The sequence below is a fragment of the Dendrobium catenatum genome, unplaced genomic scaffold (genome assembly GCF_001605985.2).
Source record: "Dendrobium catenatum unplaced genomic scaffold, ASM160598v2 fragScaff_scaffold_624, whole genome shotgun sequence".
Taxonomy (NCBI): domain Eukaryota; kingdom Viridiplantae; phylum Streptophyta; class Magnoliopsida; order Asparagales; family Orchidaceae; genus Dendrobium; species Dendrobium catenatum.
The window spans coordinates 99,457-121,132 of NW_021319086.1; the positions used below are offsets into that span (position 1 = coordinate 99,457).

The window sequence follows — 21,676 nt, forward strand, 5'->3', positions numbered from 1 at the left end:
CAAAATATTTAAGGTATAACTCCAAGCTCCTGTTGACTACCTCTGTCTGTCCATCAGTCTGAGGGTGGTAAGCAGTGCTCCTCTTTAGTGCAGTCCCATGTAACTTAAACAACTCCCTCTAAAAATGAATAAGGAACACCTTGTCTCGATCGGACACTATAGATTCTAGTATCATGTGCAATCTGACCACCTCTCTAATAAAAGCCGACGCTACCGTAATAACTATGTAAGGATGTCAAAGAGGAATAAAATGAGCATACTTGCTAAGTCTGTCCACCACCACCAAAATAATTGTAAACCCCTCCGATCGCGAGAGCCTGTCTTATGAAATCCATAGAGATCTCCTCCCATATTATGCCTAGAATGGCCAATGGTTGTAGTAGCCCCCCCTAGAGTTATAGCCAATGCACTTGTTCCTCTGGCAAACCTCACATATGGCCACCATCTCCTCCAAATCCTTATGCATACCCTTCCAATATAATTCAGTAGTCAATCTCATATGTCTTCTGTACCCCTGAATGACCCCCAACCGTGCTTCCGTGGAACTCTTGTAGTAAGTGCGGGATATGAACGGAGGTTAGTGTACCTTGGTATAGAAGTCTCTCACCATCTAATGAATAGCCAGGATAGCTATTCCCATCCTTCAGCATATCCTCTTTAATTCTCCTAAGATCCTTATCCTGCATACTTTCCTCCTTAATAGCCCCCAGTCCAACATCAACGGTATCGAAAAGACTAACCCTTGAAGCTCCCCCACACACCTGGACAAGGCATCAACTACCTTATTTTCCAGTCCTAACTTATACTGGATCTCAAAATCATAGCTCAATAATTTTGATAGAAATCTCTGATGCTCCTCGATCACCATCCTCTGTTCCAGTAAGTACTTCAAGCTCTGTTGATCTGTCATGGCGATGAAATGCCGACTCAGCAAGTAAGGCTGCATTTCTGAATGGTCAATACAATGGTCATCAATTCCCTCTCATAGACGGACTTCAGTCTTGTTCTGGTTGTCAACACCTGGTTGAAGTAAGTTATGGGTCTATGATTTTGCATGAGCACTGCTCCTAGCCCATATCCAGAGGCATCAATCTCCACCACGAACATCTGGCTGAAAGTGCTAAGAATGGAACTGAGGTCATGGCAGTCTTCAATCTCTTGAAGGCCAGAGTAGTTGTCTCTCCTCATAAGAAATTGTCCTTCTTCAACTGCTCTGTCAGAGGCCAAGCAATGGTGTTGTATCCTCTTACAAACCTCTTGTAGTATCTTGTCAATCCTAGGAAAACCCTTATTTCCCTTAGATTTCTAGGTAGAGGCCACCTCAACATTGCCTCAATCATAGTCTGATCTTGTGTTACTCCATCCTGGGATACCACGTGCCCCAGGTACTCCACACTGACATGGGAAAAACAACATTTCTTCATATTGACATTCAGTTGATGCTCCTGTAACACTTCTAAGACGACCCTTAGATGCTCCTTACTAGACTTACTGTACACCAGGATGTCATCAAAGAAGACAAACATGAATTTCATGAGGTAAGGTCGGAAAACTTTCTTCATGAGGAACTGGAAGGTAGCAGGGGCGTTGGTGAAGCCAAACGACATCACCAAGAACTCACAGTGTCCCTCGTGTCCTGAATGCTATCTTTGACACGTCCTCCTCCCTCATCCGGATATGATGGTATCCAAACTACAGATCCATCTTCATGAATACTGCCGCTCCAAAAAGCTCATCTAGCAACTCTTCTATCACTGAAATTAAAAATTTGTCTGGCACACTCTCCTTGTTCAGGATTTAAAAAAAGGGCTAAAAAAATCTCCAACTTCCATCATTCTTCTTAACCAGTAGAACTAGGCTAAAAAATGGCTCGTACTTGGCTTGATAATCCATGCCTCTAATATCTCCTGGATAAGCTTCCCAATTTCATCCTTCTGGATCAGGGTTAACGGTATGTTCTAACGTTGATTGGTGATGCCACCTCCCTTAGCGTGATGGCATGCTCTTGTCACCTCTATGGTGGCAATCCCTGAGGCGACTAGAAAACCTCACGGAACTACTGTATAATTGATTGTACGAAAAGAGGGATGTCCCCTCCCTCCTTTCCTCTGATCCCCTCCAAGCTCTGTAGTTCTACCATAAATCCTCTTCCTACCTCCTGTATGGCCCATACCATGATTTTTGGTGACACCATGGCTTTGGAGAGCCCCGTATCTCCTTTAATCATCCTCCTCCCTTCCACCATCAGCACCATTTACAACATCCCCCAGTTCACCTTGGTATCTCCCAAGGTCTGCAACCACCTAAGTGATCCCCATGATGACATCAGTGCTCCCCAACTCCAACGGGAGAAAATCCTCCCTCACCTGGATCCCTTGTATGGTCAAGACTACCCCCTTACACAACACTTTTCCTGTCTCCATCTTCCCCATTCCCATCATCACCCCATAGCTCACCCCCGTATCTATCAATTTCAGCCCCAATTGGTCTATGACCTGGTTGGAGATGAAATTGTGGGTGGCTCCACTGTCTATCAGCATCACTACCTCCTGATCTACTATTTGTCATTTCACCTTCATAGAGTGATTTTGGGTGAATCTCACTACTGAGTTCACAGAGACCTCAATCATGTCCAATTGTAGCTTTTCCTCCTTCGCCGATACCTCGCTCACACCTCCCTCAGCTTCCTCGTCATCACAGACGGTGAGAACCATAAGAGTTTGATCCTTACACCTATGACTCGTGTATTTCTCATCGCATCTGAAACATAACCCCATCGTCGGCTTGTCTTATACTTTTGCCTCTGTAAGTTGCTTAAAGTTGCCCCCCTAGGCACACTCCAATGTTGTCCTCTTTGGGAGCTTCTCTCTAGAACACTGTTGGGTTCTAGGTGCTATAGTAGAGGTACTCCGGTAGGCCCCTACCTTGTGGCTGCTTCACCCTCCTAAGTTTTTCCTCCACCCTCTTCGCAAGCTCCATGGTATACCTCAGCCCCCTAGGTCGCAATACCCTTAGTTCTACTCGGATGTCCTCCTTGAGCCCCTTCATAAAATTCCCCTCCAGTCCTTTCCTCGTGACTCCACCCTAGGAATTGCCGACGATATTTTTGAATGCATCTACAGCATTTTTTTCATCTATCTCTTCGAAATTCTCAAAGCAATTCTTGATGGACGAGAGTCTTTCCTCTGCTTCGGCTTTGAGTTGCTCCATCTCCCCCTCCAAAATATACACCTTCTTTGCTGCCATTAGATCAGATCTAGGCTCCAATCATAAAGTCAGTGGAAAAATCACAATTTTCTGCCTAGGAAAGTACTCTGATACCAATGTGATACGCTTGGCATCAAAAATAGCCCACAAACAGATGAATTCAACAATAACAGAGTTTATTACTAGGAAAACAAATAAGAAGCAAGATACAATTGATTCTCAATTTGAGAGGAGGACTGATCTCTCCTAAGTCTCAAGACGCTGCCAGAGACCAAGCACCAAGACACTAAGAACAACAGAACTCTCACAAAACAATAGCATAACCCTAACTCTCCCCTTTCTCTCTTATTTAAATCCTTCACAAAAATCAGTCCCCAGGATCCCCAAATCCCCCCCCTCTCCTTCCCTCTTTCCTAAACCAGAATTCTACATAGGTAAGGGATCTCCTTCAATCAGCCGCCTCTCCATCATGCCAAAATAAGCTTCTCAATTTTAGTCATGAGCCCCATCAATCAGCTACCCCCTCCTCTTGACTAATCCCCTCTTTCCCTTTCACGTCGTGGCCCCTATGGGCCTGATTTGCTGGGTGGGCTAGCTTGCGCCGGCTGTAAAACAGGGGCCCAGTCCCAATTTTGGGCTAGCTGGCTGGACCAGTCCTTCTTGGACCGATCTATCAGATTACATCAAGGATCAGCTCTAAGCCCATATCTTTTTGCTTTAGTCATGGATGTTCTTACTATACATTTGAAAGAGGCATATCCTAGTGTATGCTTTTTGCTGATAATATTCATTGTATTGATAAGACTACATGGATGTCAATATTTGACCTGACCAGAGACCCGTCCCAGACCTGACCATGAAAATTTCATATTCAGGTTAACCCGTTTATCATACGAGTCGAGTTCGACGAGATTCCGACCCATTTTAAAAATCGGGTCAGATTCGGGTTGACCCGAAAACCCGAAGGTGACTTGAATTGACCCACGAGCCCATTCTGCAACTCTCTTCTTCACTCGCGATTTGTGAAGGCCAGGCCATGCTCACGCTCCCTATCTCCCACGCCTGAGCTCATGTCGTGCTCGCCTACAGGCCTTGCACCGCGCTCACCTTCTAGTGAAATCTCCGCAGGCTGCGACGCTCCCAGCCTCCCGCGCTCCGCAACCAGCCTGCACCAGAGCCCGTGCACCCTAACTCGTACATGTGCCACGCACGCATGCACCATGCACGCCCTCCCAAGCCCGCACCACGCTCATTGCGCCAGTGTAATCCAGGTTAAGGTTTTGGTTAGGTAAATCCAGTAATCCACACGGGTCGGGTTCGGCTAGCTTGCGCCGACTGTAAAATAGGGGCCTAGTCCCAATTATGGATTGGCTAGACCAATCTTTCTTGAACCGATCTATCAGATTACATCAAGGATTAGCTTTAAGTCCAGATCTTTTTGCTTTAGACATGGATGTTCTTAATAGACATGTGAAAGAGGACATACCCTAGTGTATGATTTTTGCTGATAATATTCATCGTATTGATAAGACTACAGGGATGTCAATATTTGATCCGACCCAAACCTAACTAGGAAAATTTCATAATCAGGTTAACCCGTTTGTCATATGAGTCGAGTTATGAGATTATGACCCGTTTGGTTCGGGTTGACCCGAAAACCTGAAGGTGACTTGAATTGACCCACGAGCCCATTCTGCGGGTTTCTCCTTTCACAAGTGATTTGTGAAGGCCAGGCCATGCTCACGCTCCCTATCTCCCACGTATGAACTCGTGTCGTGCTCGCCTACAGGCCCTGCACCGCACTCACCTTCTCGCGAAATCCCCGCAGGCTGCGGCACTCCTAGCCTCCTGCGCTCCGCAGCTAGCCTGCGCCTGAGCCCGTGCACCTGGACTCGTGCATGTGCCACGCTCACCTGCACCATGCACGCCCTCCCAAGCCCGCATCGCGCTCGTCGTGCCTGTGTAATCCAGGTTAAGGTTTCGGTCAGGTAAATCCAATAATCCACGCGGGTCGGGTTCGGATCAGACATTTTGACCCCTTTATAATACTGGTTTAGGTTAAGGTTAACATGTTTGGATCCGAGTCAATTCCTGGTTCAACCCGAACCCGACTCTAGAGTCTAAAGGTTTTAGTTCCTTATTTATTCGAACCTGACTCAATACCCATTTTAGCACCACTATAAGACAGATAGATTGAAAATAAACTTGAATTATGGAGCTCAACTATAGAGTTTAAAAGTATTCGTTTGAGTGGATCTAAAACCGAATACTGGAGTGTAATTTTAGTAGTAATGCATCTAGTGCGAGAATTGTGACTTTGGGCCATCAAACTAAGAGTACATGATTTAAATATCTTTGGTATATTGTTCAAAGTGATGGTGAAATAGATGAGCATATTATTAGTAAAATTCAAGTTGGTTGAAATAGAGGAATGCCTCGGGCCTATTGTGTAATGGAAAATTACCCCTCAAACTTAAGGGAGGGTGAGACCTGCACTGCTTTATGGCGCAAAATGTTGGCAATTAAAAGAAAGGCATAAAATTAAGTCGAGTGTTGCAGAGATGAGGATGCTTAGATGGATGATTGGCTTCACTCTTAGAGACGTAATATGAAACGAGTATATGTGAAAAAGTTGGAATATATTCAGTGGCAATAAGATTTGAGAGAAACACCTCAGATGATTTGGTCACGTAAAACGCCAGCCTTCTAATGACTCAACTAGGAGAATAAATGTATTAGATTTGGCCTATGTTAAGAAAGGTAAAGGTAAACCTCAAAAGACTTGGTTAGAAAATATTAAATATGACTTTTTTATTAAATTTAAATAAGAAATTGACTTTTAACAAGACACGATGGAGAAAAATGATTCATATAGCTGACCCCACGTAGTGGGATAAAGGTTTGATGATGTTATTGTTGTTGTTGTATACATAGTCGTGGAAGGAAAACAAATTTAATAATATGATAAGTAATAAAAGAAAGATACTTGCTCTTTTCTTTTAGTTTTGTTAAGCCATAACCTAAAGTACAAACTGTGATCACCAAGAAAAAAGTCAAAACATATTAAAGTATAGCAGTTCATTATGCATCTTACATTTGTACCAAAAAAGTAAAGCCCAATCATGTTTGTCACAAGATGGTCGAGCTCCGAATGACTAAATGCACTAGTCAGCATTGTGTGGAGGCTTCCACTTTTAAGGTTTTCAAGTGAAATCTGCCCAAAGTAAATGTAAATTTCAAAATCCTAGCCAACCAGTATTCATCTTTGCATGGAGGAATGGAAACTAAAAAAAATTGTTAATCGTGTTTTCAGCTAGACGATTACCACAAAATGTTTCCTCATAAATGATAAATCAGCAAATTGCCACAAGAAGTATATAGCGACATTAGTTCCAATTAACCCAAGAACTACTTCATCTGATGTAGGCACATTTCTCCTGCATAATGAAAAAAACATTTACTTTTAACAAGATTACTGCAGCACAACATGACGTTAGATTTAAACTATCCATTTCAATCAACAAAATACAGCGTGATAATGAAGTAATTGTCAATTCTACTCAAAAACAGATTTTGAGAGCAAGGTCCCCAAAGAGTTCTGGGTTAATTCAAGACTGTCACCACAAATGTTCATGTTAAAAAATTGGAAATGTTACAATGATGCTTATTTTAAGTGTTTTATGAATCCTTATTGTTCATTTAGTCCTATTGACTCTGAGTGTTATTTTCAGAAGTGAAATTTATTTGGCATAATCTTTTAGCATAAATTTATGTGTTTTTTTTTTAACCATTTTTGCCATTATAATCCTTCCACATTTCTTATATACATGTCTTATTGGCGCATCATCTTCCCTGCTTTCTACATTCACAAATCAATTAAATATATTTTTGACAACATATCTCCTTTGGGTTCCACTCCTACAATTTTTATAATATAATTGTTCTTAACATAACCTTCCTAATTTTAGCAAATACCCATCTAAATAATCTCATTTTTAATGCACTTTACTATATTACTAATGAATTCTTCTTTGCACGGTAATTGGATCTAATATATCCAATTTAATTGGTGTTAGATGAATTATTTTTAAGTGCTCATGATATTATCATATTGCTTAGTACACACGAGGCATTTTTTGATTTTAATCACTCACTCAAACCTACAAAGAATATCTCTATATATATATATATATATATATATGATAAGATAATTAAGCCCATCACATCAAAGTATCTCTTGTTCTTCTAACAATATTAAGTGATAATTTTCAACTTACATCATTAAAATTGTGTATATATACTAGGCATTTTTCCACCAAACCAAAGCCTCATATTCTAGACACTTCATAGTTCTAACATGATACTTATCTCAGTAGAAATCTCACTTATTTGAACTATCTATTACAAATAACATCGGGACGATAAAATCAAGGGAAAATGATTGGATTTGTTATCATTCTCCCACCATCCGTTTTAAGTATAAGGTAATAAATTTCAAATCTCAATATCAAACTAGTTGTTACTATATGTTTGGTACTTAGTGCATATATAATAACTAGCCTTAATTAAAAGTGTTATCTCATGATTGGGAGAGATAATTAACAAATGGGCTTGCTCCTATGAAAAACTTGAAACTAAATCATAAAGTCCTCAAAAAATGAAGTCACATTGGTGATAATTTATCTTCAATCTAATATATCTTCCAAAAATTTGCTATTGGAACTCCCTCAAAATGCCCTCATCAAGAGGCCAGGCACGAATATTCAAAGCCCACAATAAAATGGAAACGGTGCCTTCTACAATAAGTCAAGGCCCCACTACCACATCCAACACCTATATAATGCAACAACATATTAGCTATGGTACTAAGGCCTCATTTGTTTGCCCGTTTTTTGTGCTTATTCCGTCTGCCAACGTCAAAGCAGAAATTTTTTTTTGTCTGAAAAACCCGCTTTTTCTTATTATGTTCTTAATACCAGTGTTTTGGCTAAAAACGTGAAAGCGAAAAGTGAACGCCATTTTCAGAGACGTTCAGCGAACTGCCCTCGTTTTCTCTATTTTACCCTCTCACGACACGCACGAACTCATGTATCCTCTTCTTCGAGCATCTCATTCACCGCGACAAAGGCTTAAACGAGGAATCGAATCCGGGTCAAAAATCAACTCAGAAATTTGTTGAAGATTCCTCCTCCTCCTTCCGCTTTGCTCCTTTCTGCAAATACAACTCCAATCCCATTCGCATCCATCCGATTTCTGGCAACATTCGTCATCCATAGGTATGCCCTCTTCTATTAGACCAAATACAACCTTATCTCGTCAGAAGTAGGACAGCACATGAGTATTTTCTATCCACTGGGCGGTGACAATAGTGGGTCGCCGTCGCTGCCGTGGATGGAATCCAGTAGAGATTCACCTTCTCGTTCTGGATAAAGTTACAAAAAAAAGGATTTTTTCAGAAGAAGTGTTTTTTTTTTTTTGTGTAAGATTAGTGATGAAGTTAGGTTAGAAAAGGATTGGGTAGGTTCATTTGATCACCTGGCATTTTTTTATAAGTTCGTTGACCGAAAAGAGTTTTGGATAGGTGTTGATCGGTTGTTTGGAGAAGGTGATACTTACTGAAGTAGATGCTTAATCCTGCAAAAAAAAAAACTTTCTAAAAGGTGATGCTTACTGAAGTAGCAGGTAATTCCATAAAGATTATGGTAAAAAATTCTATGTAAAACTTATCAAATGAAGTTGGAAAGGGCTCTACGGCTTCTAAATCAAAAAAGAAAGATTGTTCTTTATTCAGTATAAATTCTGTCCTAACAAGATTTATATGGATCTGGATAAATCTTATATAAAGAATGAGTCTTATGGACCTTAGATCTTAGTAAATAACACTAAAAAGAGATTCAGATAAGCTAGCGGAACTTCTAATTTCAAAGAATTAGTAAATGTTAGGAAGGATAATAATAAGTTTCCAACTGGTAGATCATTTATTGCTCTTATTAATGTTGTTCAAGGGGATGCTAAAGTCATTAATACTGATAAAGTTCATTGATGCTAAAGGCATTTCACTTTCCTTATTATATTTTCTTACAATATGTAGATGTTTTTATCTCATTATAGTATTGTAATCAGTATATGTGTAACAATTTTGGGATATATGACTAGATGCATGCACACCATGTTACAAATATTTGTATGTTTATTATAACATACTTTACTAACTTACTAATATATATGTTGACTAACAAAAAAAAATGGGAAGCAAAAAAAAGGAAGTGCTCCAGCAACATGGGAGATGGAAACCACATTAATCTACTGTGACATCTGTATTAAGGAGATAGAATTGGGAAACAGACCAACAACTCACTTTAGTAAGGAAGGGTGGCGAAACTTATCCAAAAATTTTAATGAGCGCACAGGTCGAACCTATGATCGTGCCCAATTAAAAAACAAATGGGATCAACTCAAGAAGAAGTGGAAGCTTTGGAAAGATTTAATGCACAGTGAAGCTGGAATAGGATGAAATCCTTTGAAGAAAACAATTGAAATAAATGGTGGAGCGAAAAATTAAAGGTACAATAGCAGATATATATATATACACACACACACGTTAAGTTACATGATTCCATAAAACATAATACACTTATCAATCAACTTGTCTTCCTATATTGTAAGTTTTTCCTTCAGCAAAGAAGTTTCGTTATAATGGAATCATGTCTGAGCTTGAGGAAAAATTAGATATCATGTTTGGTCGCATTATTGCTATTGGTGCTAATGTATGAGTTCCAAACTTTGGTGTATTGCCTCCTGAACTAAGAGATGCAGATGACATTGCATCTTCTGAAGAAGAACACCATGATGATGAGGGAAATACATTACATACAGACAGTCTTGATGATCCTATTAGAGATGATTCACAAAGATCACATAATACTCGACCAATTACACATAAAAGAAAAGAAATTAGAACAACCAAACCAGGTGGAAGACAAATGTTCATTGATCATATTGAGGAGCTCGTAAGCGCTGCTAAATCTATTAATTCTACGCTATCATCATCAACTGCTTCAAGGAAATGTCTAACAATTGCAGATGCATTGGAAGAAATTTCTAAAATACCCGAGATATTTGACGATCCAGAGTTTTATGACTTTGTTGTTATGTATATAATAGATCGGAATCAAAGGGAGGCTTTCATGGGACTTCCAACTGATAGAAAAGTTTGCTTTTTAAAAAGACGATACCACAGGAGTTTCACATTATTATTGTAGGTAGTACATTTACCTTAAAGTTTTTTATATATAAATATACTATAAATTATTATTTATAAAGCTAGTATAAATATAATTGTAAATGATTGATGATATACTTATAATATATTCTTATTTTATTTCAAGTTTTTTGATGAAAATTGAGTTTCGTCAAATATGACTTACTCCAAAGTAAAGCATGAGAGGACAATAGTTTAGTTTTGTTGTTTGGTAGATGTAATTTTCATGTACTTTTACTTTGCTTATTTAGATCTTGTTATGCCTTTGTACTCCTATCCCTGTGATAGGTGGTTGCTGCATTCTGCAGTATTTGGTAAACTTAAACTTGAACATTCATAAGTTTTATTTTTATTAATGCCAATGGATGATTGTTGACAAGATATAACTGCAGTTATGATTACTAAAATTCTTCGTAGTTACAAGCAAATCGGAATGCAAATCATGATGCAGACTTCTTTTGGATCCATGCATTTCGTTTTTTCTTTATACTTGCAACTCCATTTTTGCAGTTTATTTGGGATTCAAATGTGAAAAAATTGCAGGAGAGATGTAGCATAGTTGTGGTATCTATGTAGAGAGGATTTGTGAATTAATACAAATGTGTAAACTAATGCTCCTGCTGTGGATTTTTTTACATATCCAAATTTTGACGGTAATGATGTTGTAACTAGGACATTGTTGAGCCGAAGGACACTGGTTTTGGAATGACTACAACGGAGATGAGAAAGTTATTAGATCTTTGATGTGACTATTCTCACAATCTTCATTTAATTTTTTGCACGAAGTTACAAGATTATCACTAAAAATAAGATTGCTTACATAATTTTTCTTTCAAATTCCATGTTGATTGGGCCCTCATCAGACACTGCTGCTACCTTTAAATGGATTGAAACTCACGACCGTTAATAACAGCATGAACTCCACCTGCACCAAGGAGGATTGAAATGATTGTTCCCATCTTCGAAATGATTGTTCCCATCTTCCATAAGATAGGAGAGAACTTTGAAACCGTAAGGAAATAGAACTGCTCTACATCCAGCTTGTTTCAGGAGACTGTTTCGCTCCTCTTGCCCTCATCCTCTTGCCCTCATCGTCAAAATTTAAGATAATAAAAAATAATTTATTTAAATTATATATATTTTTTCATTTATGTAAGTAGTAAAAAATTTTGTAAATTTGTGTTTAATATATGGGTAGTTTCGTAATTTATGATGAAAAAGCTGAAATTGTTAATCGTACCAAACACTAATTATCTATTTTAAAGTTTGAATAAGCACATAAAAAGCAATTTAACAAAACAATATTATGTAATAACTCCATTATATAGAACGTTATTTCTGAAACTTCATTCTCTCTACAACCGCTTCAAAACAAGCTTTTTCTAGAACATCGACCAACCAAACGAGGCCTAACTAACAATCCTATTTTTTCACACCCACATCAAATATATCTAAGTTGATTACCGCTTCAAAGGGACCACATACTCTCTCAGGAAATCCAAGTTCTAAGTATCAATACGCAAACCAACCAGTAGAAACCAAAGTACTCTCCAACTAAAGATTTCTTCATTTGCAGGACATGTTAACCGTCTCAACAAGCCCCATCAGCTTGCAGGGGAATAAACAACTCCGTCCAGCTCGACTTATAGAGTAGCCATCACGCCACCAAATACATCCCTACCTAAAATTCTCCCTGTCTGGATGCAGGACATGTTCCTATAATAGTCTACATTATCCTTATAATGCAATGGTTGTCACTGTTTAAAATTAGATTAATATAAATTTCTGCTCTTCACTCTGTTCTGTTTTCTACTATCTGCATTTCAGTTTAAACCTTTACCGTGAGTTCATCAACAAACGCATAAATTTATATGTATGACAAGAATTACCCATAGCTGCGCCAAAACCCGGATGACTTCCAAGCACCAAACCCCTTCCTTTGTAGGAAGGAGAACTTAAGCAACTGAGCTCCGACAGACAAATGGCTTGTGATGCCAGAAGTCGATGCATATGTTCTTCTTCCCAAAATCTGCCTCATAAAAAACCAATTACAAAAAGTGAAAGAAAAATTACCACTCCCCGCCAAACGCTGCTGAAATGATTCCCGCAAAACGAGAGAGGAGGGAACAGGCTCCAGCGACCGTGATAAAGGTCTAAGATGAGCATCGTAAGAGAAGCCTCCACTCTCAGCAGCCGTCGCCGCCGATCGGCGGAGCAGAAATTTATTAAGATGTAGAAGCCGCTGCATATCTTCAAATTCAAACTTGCTTCGCAGAGAGTTCCGGAACGGCCAGTTTATTTTACTCTCGTGGCCCTAACTGATCAGATTTGACACAGTCCTGGCCGTTCAAAACTAGACCCACCGTCCTGGTTAGCGTTTCTTTCTCTGCATTGGCGACTAGGGTTTTAGCTCCTGCAAGGAGAAGTTATTACTCCGGACGTAGCTCTACCGGATGACCCGACCCATCCAGCTATATGAAAACTTATATAGGGTGTCAATTTCAGGTCACGGGATGTGTTCGGGTTAAATTCGGAACTGATTTGGCACTATTCCGGTCATACCGAACCGTTTGCATACGTGTCGGTTTTGCGGGCCCGAACCCGACCCGATTCAGGTTCAGGTCAACCCAACCTGACCGCCCGACCCGCTACGGGTTCCACAGCGGCACGCGACGCGGGTTTCGAGTTCGACAGCGTCCGGAAGCAATGCAGGCAGCCAGCGTTCAACAGCAGCAGCCGGCAACGGGCAGCGGCGACGAGCTGCGTGGGCAGCAGCGACGCGCGGCGCGGTGGACTGACCGCGGGACGCGGGTCTGTGAGTAGTCCATGACAACGGCTGGGCCTGGGCACCTGGGCAGACGCGAGTCACGGGGCACTGGCGTCTGGCGCACTGTAGCACTGGGCAGTGCCGCAGCGGCTGGATCGCGCGTCACGTGTGGCACTATCGAACAGCTGGTGGATGCATGCGGGTAGAACGACGCTAGCAGAGCGGACAGATTGGGCAAACGGGTCATTCCGGGTCATTTTCGGGTTTCCGGGTCAACCGAACCTGACCCGATTAGGGTTCGGGTCAACCCAAAGCTGAAATTTTCGGGTCGGGTTCGGGTCGAGTCAAATATTGACATCCCTAATTTTAAAATCGTGAGTCTAGACAACCCATTTATCTTTTATATTTAAAAAAAAATTCAAAAGCTCTCAAGAATTTTTACGAAATAAAATTTTTTATACTTGCTAAGAAAAAAAATGAGAAACAGAATATAAAGATGAAAATTGATTTAGAGGATTTCACATTCTCTATAGAGAGAAAAATATTAAGAGTAAGGTATATTTTCCAAGCATAATAATTTCTTTTCAACATATATTATGAGATAATATATATTTTGTTGAACTTAGTTTTTCAATAGAGAAATCTATCCTAAATGTAAATACAACATAATCGTGTTCACCTTCAATGCATATCAAGTTCTCAAACAAGTCAAAATACTTCAACGAGGAATTTATAAACTGAGAAGTAATTATTTTTGTGATGTTTCGCATACATTTCACTTAGAATGTATTCTTTTGTAAATCAACTATATAAAATGACAAATTTGTAGACATTCATTTATTCTCTCAAGTATAATTATTATGTATTTTTTCTCTTTTGTCTATGTGATGTTTTGTTCATTTTGAAGTTATGTATCACTATGTACTGTTGTGTACCATTGTGTATCACTGTGTACTTCTATATACTGCTACTGTTGTGTACCGCTCTGTATCGTTATATATCATTGTGTAAAATACACTATGTATTGCTAGGTATTTATGGACATAGAGGATGTGTTGTTGCACATGAGGGTCTTGATGTAATATTTTATTTATTTTATTTTTGGTGTCTAGATGTCTATTTTTAAGAACTGACAATGCGCTTAAAAGAGATGTGTACACCATCACTCCACTACCAAGTCAAACATCACACTTTCATACGATTAATTATTTTGTGCGGATGCCAAACGTTGTCTAGAGACCAACCAGAATGCACCACATCACTTTTTTGCTCGGTATAGATGTAGGGTACCGTTGTGTACCGAGTGTTGCCCTCAACCCATCTGATATCCACACATAATAATTTCTCGTTTCTTACACCAACATACAAGACATGAAAGAGATGGAAGGATGTTCAAAATGTAGAACAACTCAACCCTTCGGTGAGGAAGGAGACGGAACCGGAACAGGAAGATAGAAACGAAACATAATTTTTCTTGTCATTAACAATAGAGTATACAGCCGTATTTATAGATAAAACAAAGTGTACTAGCTACCCAGAATTAACGAAATAATAAACTAAAATACATTTTCATTTTCTGTTTTGTTTTTATATTCTAACACCCCCTGGCAAACTGAGGAAGGGATAGCAGATATCAGTTTGTTGGTTAGATGCTGAAATGAGCCTCTCGGTAAAGCTTTGGTAAACAGATCCGCAATTTGGTCGGTAGTGGAAATGTGATGGACGGTTATGCTTTGACTCTTGATACATTCCCTAATGTAATGACAATCCACCTCAATGTGTTTCGTGCGAGCATGGAACACTGGATTGTTGGCTAAGGCGATAGCGGATATGTTGTCACAAAAAAGCTTTGTGGGTTCTGTCTGTGGGTAACCAAGTTCTTGAAGCAACGTTCGAGTCCAAACAACGTCTGTGGCAGCGGACGCCAATGCTCTGTATTCAGCCTCCGTGGATGAACGAGCCACAGTAGACTGTTTCTTGACACTCCAGGCGACGATAGAGCTGCCTAAGAACGTGCAATATCCGGACGTCGATTTCCGATCGTGATGGTCACCAGCCCAGTCAGAATCTACATAAGATGTTAGCAAAATAGATGCACTATCGAGAGGTAAACCCATGTGATTGGAGCCTTTAATATAACGCAAAATACGCTTAAGGGAATTAAAGTGTTGTTCGGTTGGTTTATGCATGAATTGGCAAGCTCGATTAACCGCGTAAGCAATGTCGGGCCGCGTGAGAGTTAAGTATTGCAACGAACCTACCAGTTGCCGATATAGCAGAGGATTGGAAAACTCAGGGGACGGAGGGTTCGTTGAATTTTCTTTAGTGCATATGGGCGTAGAAACCGCCTTGCAGTTAAGCATTCCTGCTCTTTCAAGAATAGTTTGCGCATACCTTTGCTGATGAAGAATGATTCCCTGTTTGGTTTTGACTGCCGTGATCCCCAAAAACTGTGATAATTGTCCAAGATTTCGCATATGGAACCGCGTATTGAGATTGTGAAGAATATCTTGAACCATGTTTTGATTATTACCAGTAAAAATGATGTCGTCAACATAGATTAAAAAATAAAGACGAATATTGTTTTTGCTATAAATGAGTAAAGAAGGATCTGAGTGGCTTATGCCAAAACCAAGATTAGTTAAGTGACCGGTAAGTGTAGCAAACCACTGGCGAGGAGACTGTTTTAAACCATAAAGAGCCTTCTTGAGTTTGCAAACATAATTCGGGTACGCCGGGTCATGAAACCCCGGAGGTTGCTTCATGTAAATAGTTTCAGTTAAAGAGCCATGTAAAAACGCATTAGAAACATCTAATTGATGTATAGGCCACGAATTGTGTAAAGCTATAGTAATAAGAATGCGAAAAGTAGGTATTTTGGCGACGGGACTAAAGGTTTCATGATAATCTATACCATATTCCTGATTGCAACCGAGAGCTACCAACCGAGCCTTATGTCGTGAGATAGATCCGTTAGAGTTGTATTTGGTGCGGAACATCCATTTGCAGCCGAGAATGTTCATGTGAGGAGAGGAAGGAACTAGATCCCAGGTGCCTTGAGATTGGAGAGCTTGAAATTCAAGTGACATAGCATTCCGCCAGTGAGGAAACTGAGAGGCGTGAGTGTAAGATGTAGGATCAGTTGGAGTAAGCTGATGAGTAAGATTAAAAATAGCTTTGGGTTTGAGGTGCCCAGTGCGAGATCGAGTAACCATATGGTGCGGTTGAGTAGTGTGTTGAGTCATTGTAGTGTTAGTAGTGGGAGAGGTGGTCTGAGAGGCAGGCAGAGATTGAGTGATATGAGACGGGCTGCAGGAATGAGTAGGTTCAGGAGTGACAGGTATACGGTTGGTGGTAGTTGAAATGCAAGAAGCAGGAACCAGGAGAAGAGGAGGGATACTGCCCGGAGTGCTAGAAGATCCAGTGAACTGCTGATTTTGGTGATATGGAAAAATATGCTCAGTGAAGACAACATGCCTAGTAGTATAGATTTTATGAGTGGTAGGATCCAGACAGTGATATCCTTTTTGACGAGAAGCATATCCAACGAATACGCAAGGTGTCGAGAGAGGACCAAGCTTTGATTTGTAGTAAGGGCGAAGCCAAGGATAGCATAAACTCCCAAACGTTTTGATATGCGTGTAACTAGGCTTCTGTTTGAACAAGATTTCGTAAGGAGTTTTGTTGTTTAAAACACGGGACGGAAGAATATTGATAAGATGAACCGCAGTAAGTAAAGCATGAGTCCAAAGTGTGTGAGGAGCGGAAGAGTGAAGAAGAAGAGTGCGAACGGTTTCTATAAGGTGTCTATGTTTACGTTCAGCAATACCGTTTGTGCAGGCGTGTAAGGGCAAGTGTATTGGTGTAACATACCATTAGTTTTGCAAAATTGTTGAAAATTGTGATTCAAATATTCTCCTCCGCCATCCGTGCGAAGAATTTTAATAGTAGAGTCAAATTGACATTTAACCATAGCATAAAATTCAAGAAATTTGGAATACACTTCCGATTTATGAATTAACGGAAAAACCCAGCAAAACCGCGAAAAATCATCAATAAACGATACATAGTATGCAAAACCATTAAGAGATTTAGTGGGAGACGGTCCCCAAACATCAGAATGAACAAGATCGAAAGGAGCTAAAGTAGTAGACTTAGAAACCGAAAACTGTAAACGTTTGTTTTTGGCTAAATTACAAGTATGACAAAACTTGGAAGTAATGTTTGTATGAATTTCAGGATGGTATTTAGCCAGAATGCAAATTTTATTCGGATCGGGATGACCCAATCGAGAATGCCACAAATCTTGCACGGTTTGGACCGCAAAAAGCGCCAAGGTAGATGCCGGGACCGACGACCGAACAGCGTAAAGACCATTATGGCAAGGTCCCTGTAGTAGAACCCGCTTGGTCTTCAAATCCTTAATTTTGTAACCAGAGGAAGAAAACGTTATCGTGCACGAGTTATCATGAGTTAATTGAGAAACAGACAATAAATTAAAAGAAAGATTCGGAACTTGATGAAGTTTGCTAAGTTGTAAATTACCTGAGGGAGTAGGTAGGATGCCTTTACCTGTATACTGAATTGGTAATTGCTGCCCATTACCAATGGTAACTTGAGACTGTCCATGATAAGGTTCTTGAGAGCGAAGATTGGATGCATTTGAGGTCAGGTGGGTCGACGCACCAGAGTCCAAGAACCAGTCCGTTTGATTAGCAGAATCCACCGGACTGAAAAGAGCTTGAGTTTGAGATCCTTCTTGGTAGTTAGTATCATGTCGATACCAACATTTGACGGCAGAGTGCCCTTGCTTAGAACAGATTTGGCATATGATGCTGCGAGACGTCTGCCGATCAGTTCTTTGAGACGAAGGAGCGGACGGGTTCGACGAACGATTTGGTCGTTGTTGAGCTGAAGGTCGTCCACGACTAGACGACTGTTGTCTTCCACGTCCTTTGCCGCGGTAAGCCGCCAAAGCCAGAGTGGGATCAGAAATTTGTAAAGATTGCAACTCTTTAGAGGCCTCATGCGCAAGATTCAACTCTTCACTGCACAAGAGTGTGTAAAGATCGTCGAGAGAAATTGGTTGCATATTTGTGCGAATCGCCGATTTGAAAGATTGATACTTGGCAGGAAGACCATTGAGGGTATGAAAAATGATTTCCTCGGGGTCAAGAGAACTTCCGGCAGCCACAATAGCATCTGCTTTGGATTTTACCGAGAGCAGATATTGAGTCATTGTCTGTTCGCCTTTGGTCATTTGATAAAGTTCGTTCTTGAGCTGGACTACACGCGATCGGGAGGAAGCTTGTAAGCGATGCGACAATGTAGCCCAAATCTCAGCGCAATGTTTTAAAGATAAAACATACGGCAGGATTGAGACAGTGATGACCGAAAGAAGAGCAGAAGCAAGATTCTGATCCAGAAAGGACCAGACCTGGTATGTAGATCCTCGATCATTAGATGAAGACGATGACTCCGGAGATGGACATTTGAGAGATCCATCAAGAAACCCCATGAATCCATTTGCAGAGAATATTTTCTCGATTTGAGAGCGCCATATAGGGTAGTTTTCAGATGTTAATGGTGAAGAAACCAGAGTCTTGATTTGAGTGAGCAGAAATTTAAGTTGAGGGGGAATGGGAATCAGGGGTTGGGAAAAAAGTGCCTCAAGGGCAGAGCTTTGGCTGGATGTTTCTTCCATAGGAACAAGAAGAAGAGCGAACAGGAAGAATGCCCAGAGATTTTAGAAAAAACACAATAAAGATCAAGAAACTTAGCTCTGATACCATGTAGAACAACTCAACCCTTCGGTGAGGAAGGAGACGGAACCGGAACAGGAAGATAGAAACGAAACATAATTTTTCTTGTCATTAACAATAGAGTATACAGCCGTATTTATAGATAAAACAAAGTGTACTAGCTACCCAGAATTAACGAAATAATAAACTAAAATACATTTTCATTTTCTGTTTTGTTTTTATATTCTAACACAAAAGCCCTTGTTGGCTATTCAATTCACCTACGGAGTCAGTGACTCTCCCCAATGACTCACCAATAAAGCTGACCAAATGTGCTTACTAATATTCTGATCATAATGTTCGCCTGGTTGTAATAGCCATGTCCTGCACTTTTTTATTCATCTAGAACTCAGTATTTACGACTATATTTTGTGTCAGAAAATTCAGCAAATAGAAAATATTACTCTTGTTTTCACTGCTTCCATTTTATAAATTTTTTCTCTTGCCTAAAAATCAAATAATAATTTTCATAAAATTATTAGACTTTTAGATTTAGCTGTAAAAAACTTATTTTTCATCTCAAAATTTTTTAAATAACATAAAAAACTATAGTTTAAAATAACTACTGTAAAAAAGTTGCACCAAATGGATCGTAAATCTTGAAGCTTTTAAACTAGAATGCTAAATCATAAGTCTAACTGAAGAGAGAAATCAAATTTCTATAAAATAGTATAGAAAATTCCTTGACGTGATTCAACATCTAAGAATGTAGAGAATCTTGCCTTAGAGAGAGAGGCACTTCCTCTTGAGTTGTTGAGGAGGAGGAGGGAGAGAGAGAAGGGGAGAGGGAGAGAGCCAAATTCAGAAAACTTTATTTCACGGCCACCCCTATTACAGTCTAAAGAGCTCCTATTTATAGACACCTAAAAGCTCTACAAATTGCAACATCAATGGCTATATAGGCCATACAAGAAACCTAAATAAAATATAATCCTAAATCTAGGATCAATATCCAACAATCTTCACTTTGATCCTAGATTTATAAAACAAACTATAACTACTGTTCACAACGAACAGTCAAAGAACATCCTCGCCAATCTTCCTCTCTAATAGAGTCTACCGGACGGTTAATTATTTTCTCAAGAATTGTTCCACCATTTTCTTGAGTTTCATGCTTCACAAGATCTAGCTCCACCTCCCGACAGATCTTCTCATGCCACACTGCGGCCCACGCAGTCAATTCTCAAGCACCCTGTGTGCCTTGCTTCCGCGCCCTATGCATCCACAAGCACCCTGTGCCTCATGCCCGTGCCCTGAGCCTCCAGCTCCACTCCTGCGTCTTGCACTCATATGGTCTGACTTCAACCACATCCTGCGCGTATTCACCCGCACACCGAGCCCCGTGCATTCACCTGTGCCCTGCTCGTCATAATCTCACGCCCTGCACTGCTGCGTCCGGACAGTGCCCTGCGCTCCTATGCGACCTTCTCGTGCACCACACAACCTCGCACCTCCAAACGCCCCGCACTCCCGGCACTGCTCCTCAAAAACAAGCCGACTCCACTTCTATCTCCCAGACTCCACCTAAATTCTAAAACTCCATCTCATAAATATCTAATCAGATCTTTTAGAACACCATGCAAAACTGTAATATCACCTGAATGGCCCACACAACTCAAATAATTTGCAATCTTTAGCCGTGGAGCAAACAATCTCCTCTCCACTAGGATGCACTGTAAAAGCCCCACGGGATCCTTGTCTTCTTGCGATCAAGACCAGACTCCACTTCCGCTCCCCATCAAGACGATTAAGCAAACTTTCTTTAATCTCCTTTCTTTTTGAACACCACGCCCAACTTCTCGCACACGAATCAGCATCTCGCCTCCTCCCAGCTCGCGCCATCTCCCGCCAGGCTCTCTTACCCGCGGCTACACTCCACGCTCAGGCAGAGTTCACCCAATCAGCCTACACTTCCAGTCCGCCGGCAAGCCAAGGCCGACTGCAAGAAATGCGAGCCGCAATCCCACTCGCCCGCTTAAATCCAGTGACTGATCTTGACTTCGGGCCACACTTCCACGCAAATCCAGCCTCCTGAACGTGCCTTTCGACCTCACAATCCAATTGGATCAAACCTCAAAAAACCAACAGGAGCCAGTCGCTTGCACATGTCGGCAGCTTCTCTCACATGACCGAACAACAACACCTGTGCCGCAAGCCACGCGACACCAAAGCCGAGCAAGTCAGAATCCACACCGACGGTCCGGACCCGTCGCCCGTGTCCGGCGACCAAACTCTGCCTTCGTCGAATCCGGCGAACCCCACTAACATCGCCTGCTCTGCTTGGCCTTGAATCGTTTTCTTAGACAATAAAACCACCTCTCCTCCACCTTGAGATCGCCACCATCATGACTCTGATACCAAATTGTAAAGATCTTACCTTAGAGAGGAAGAAGCACTTCCTCTTCTTGATATGGAGGAGGAGGAGGGAGAGAGGGAAGGGAGAGGGAGAGAGCCAAACTCAGAAAATTTTATTTCTTGGCCACACTTATTATAGCTTAAAGAGCTCCTATTTATAGACACCTAAAAGCTATACAAATGACAATACCAATGACTATACAAGCCATACAAAAAATCTAAATAAAATACAATCCTAAATCTAGGACCAACATCCAACAAAGAGTCAATTAGAACATTCACATT

General features: G+C 40.6%; 1 protein-coding gene across 3 annotated transcripts in view; it reads right to left on the bottom strand.

Annotated features, from left to right (window-relative positions):
- LOC110113688 (RHOMBOID-like protein 12, mitochondrial) overlaps positions 1-12,914 on the bottom strand; it is a 29,482-nt gene extending 16,568 nt beyond the window's left edge. The window contains exons 1-4 of one of the 3 annotated variants that reach the window (XM_020846362.2): positions 12,542-12,677; positions 11,289-11,393; positions 6,533-6,644; positions 6,302-6,421 (exon numbers count right to left, since the gene is read on the bottom strand). In XM_020846362.2, coding sequence (XP_020702021.1) covers positions 6,302-6,421; positions 6,533-6,644; positions 11,289-11,311 — 255 coding nt within the window. In that variant the 5' untranslated portion in view covers positions 11,312-11,393; positions 12,542-12,677. Of the gene's footprint in view, positions 1-6,301; positions 6,422-6,532; positions 6,645-11,288; positions 11,394-12,357 lie in introns of all 3 variants that reach the window. The other 2 variants (XM_020846361.2, XM_020846360.2) reach the window with 2 other exon arrangements.
- Between the last annotated feature and the right edge of the window lie 8,762 nt (positions 12,915-21,676).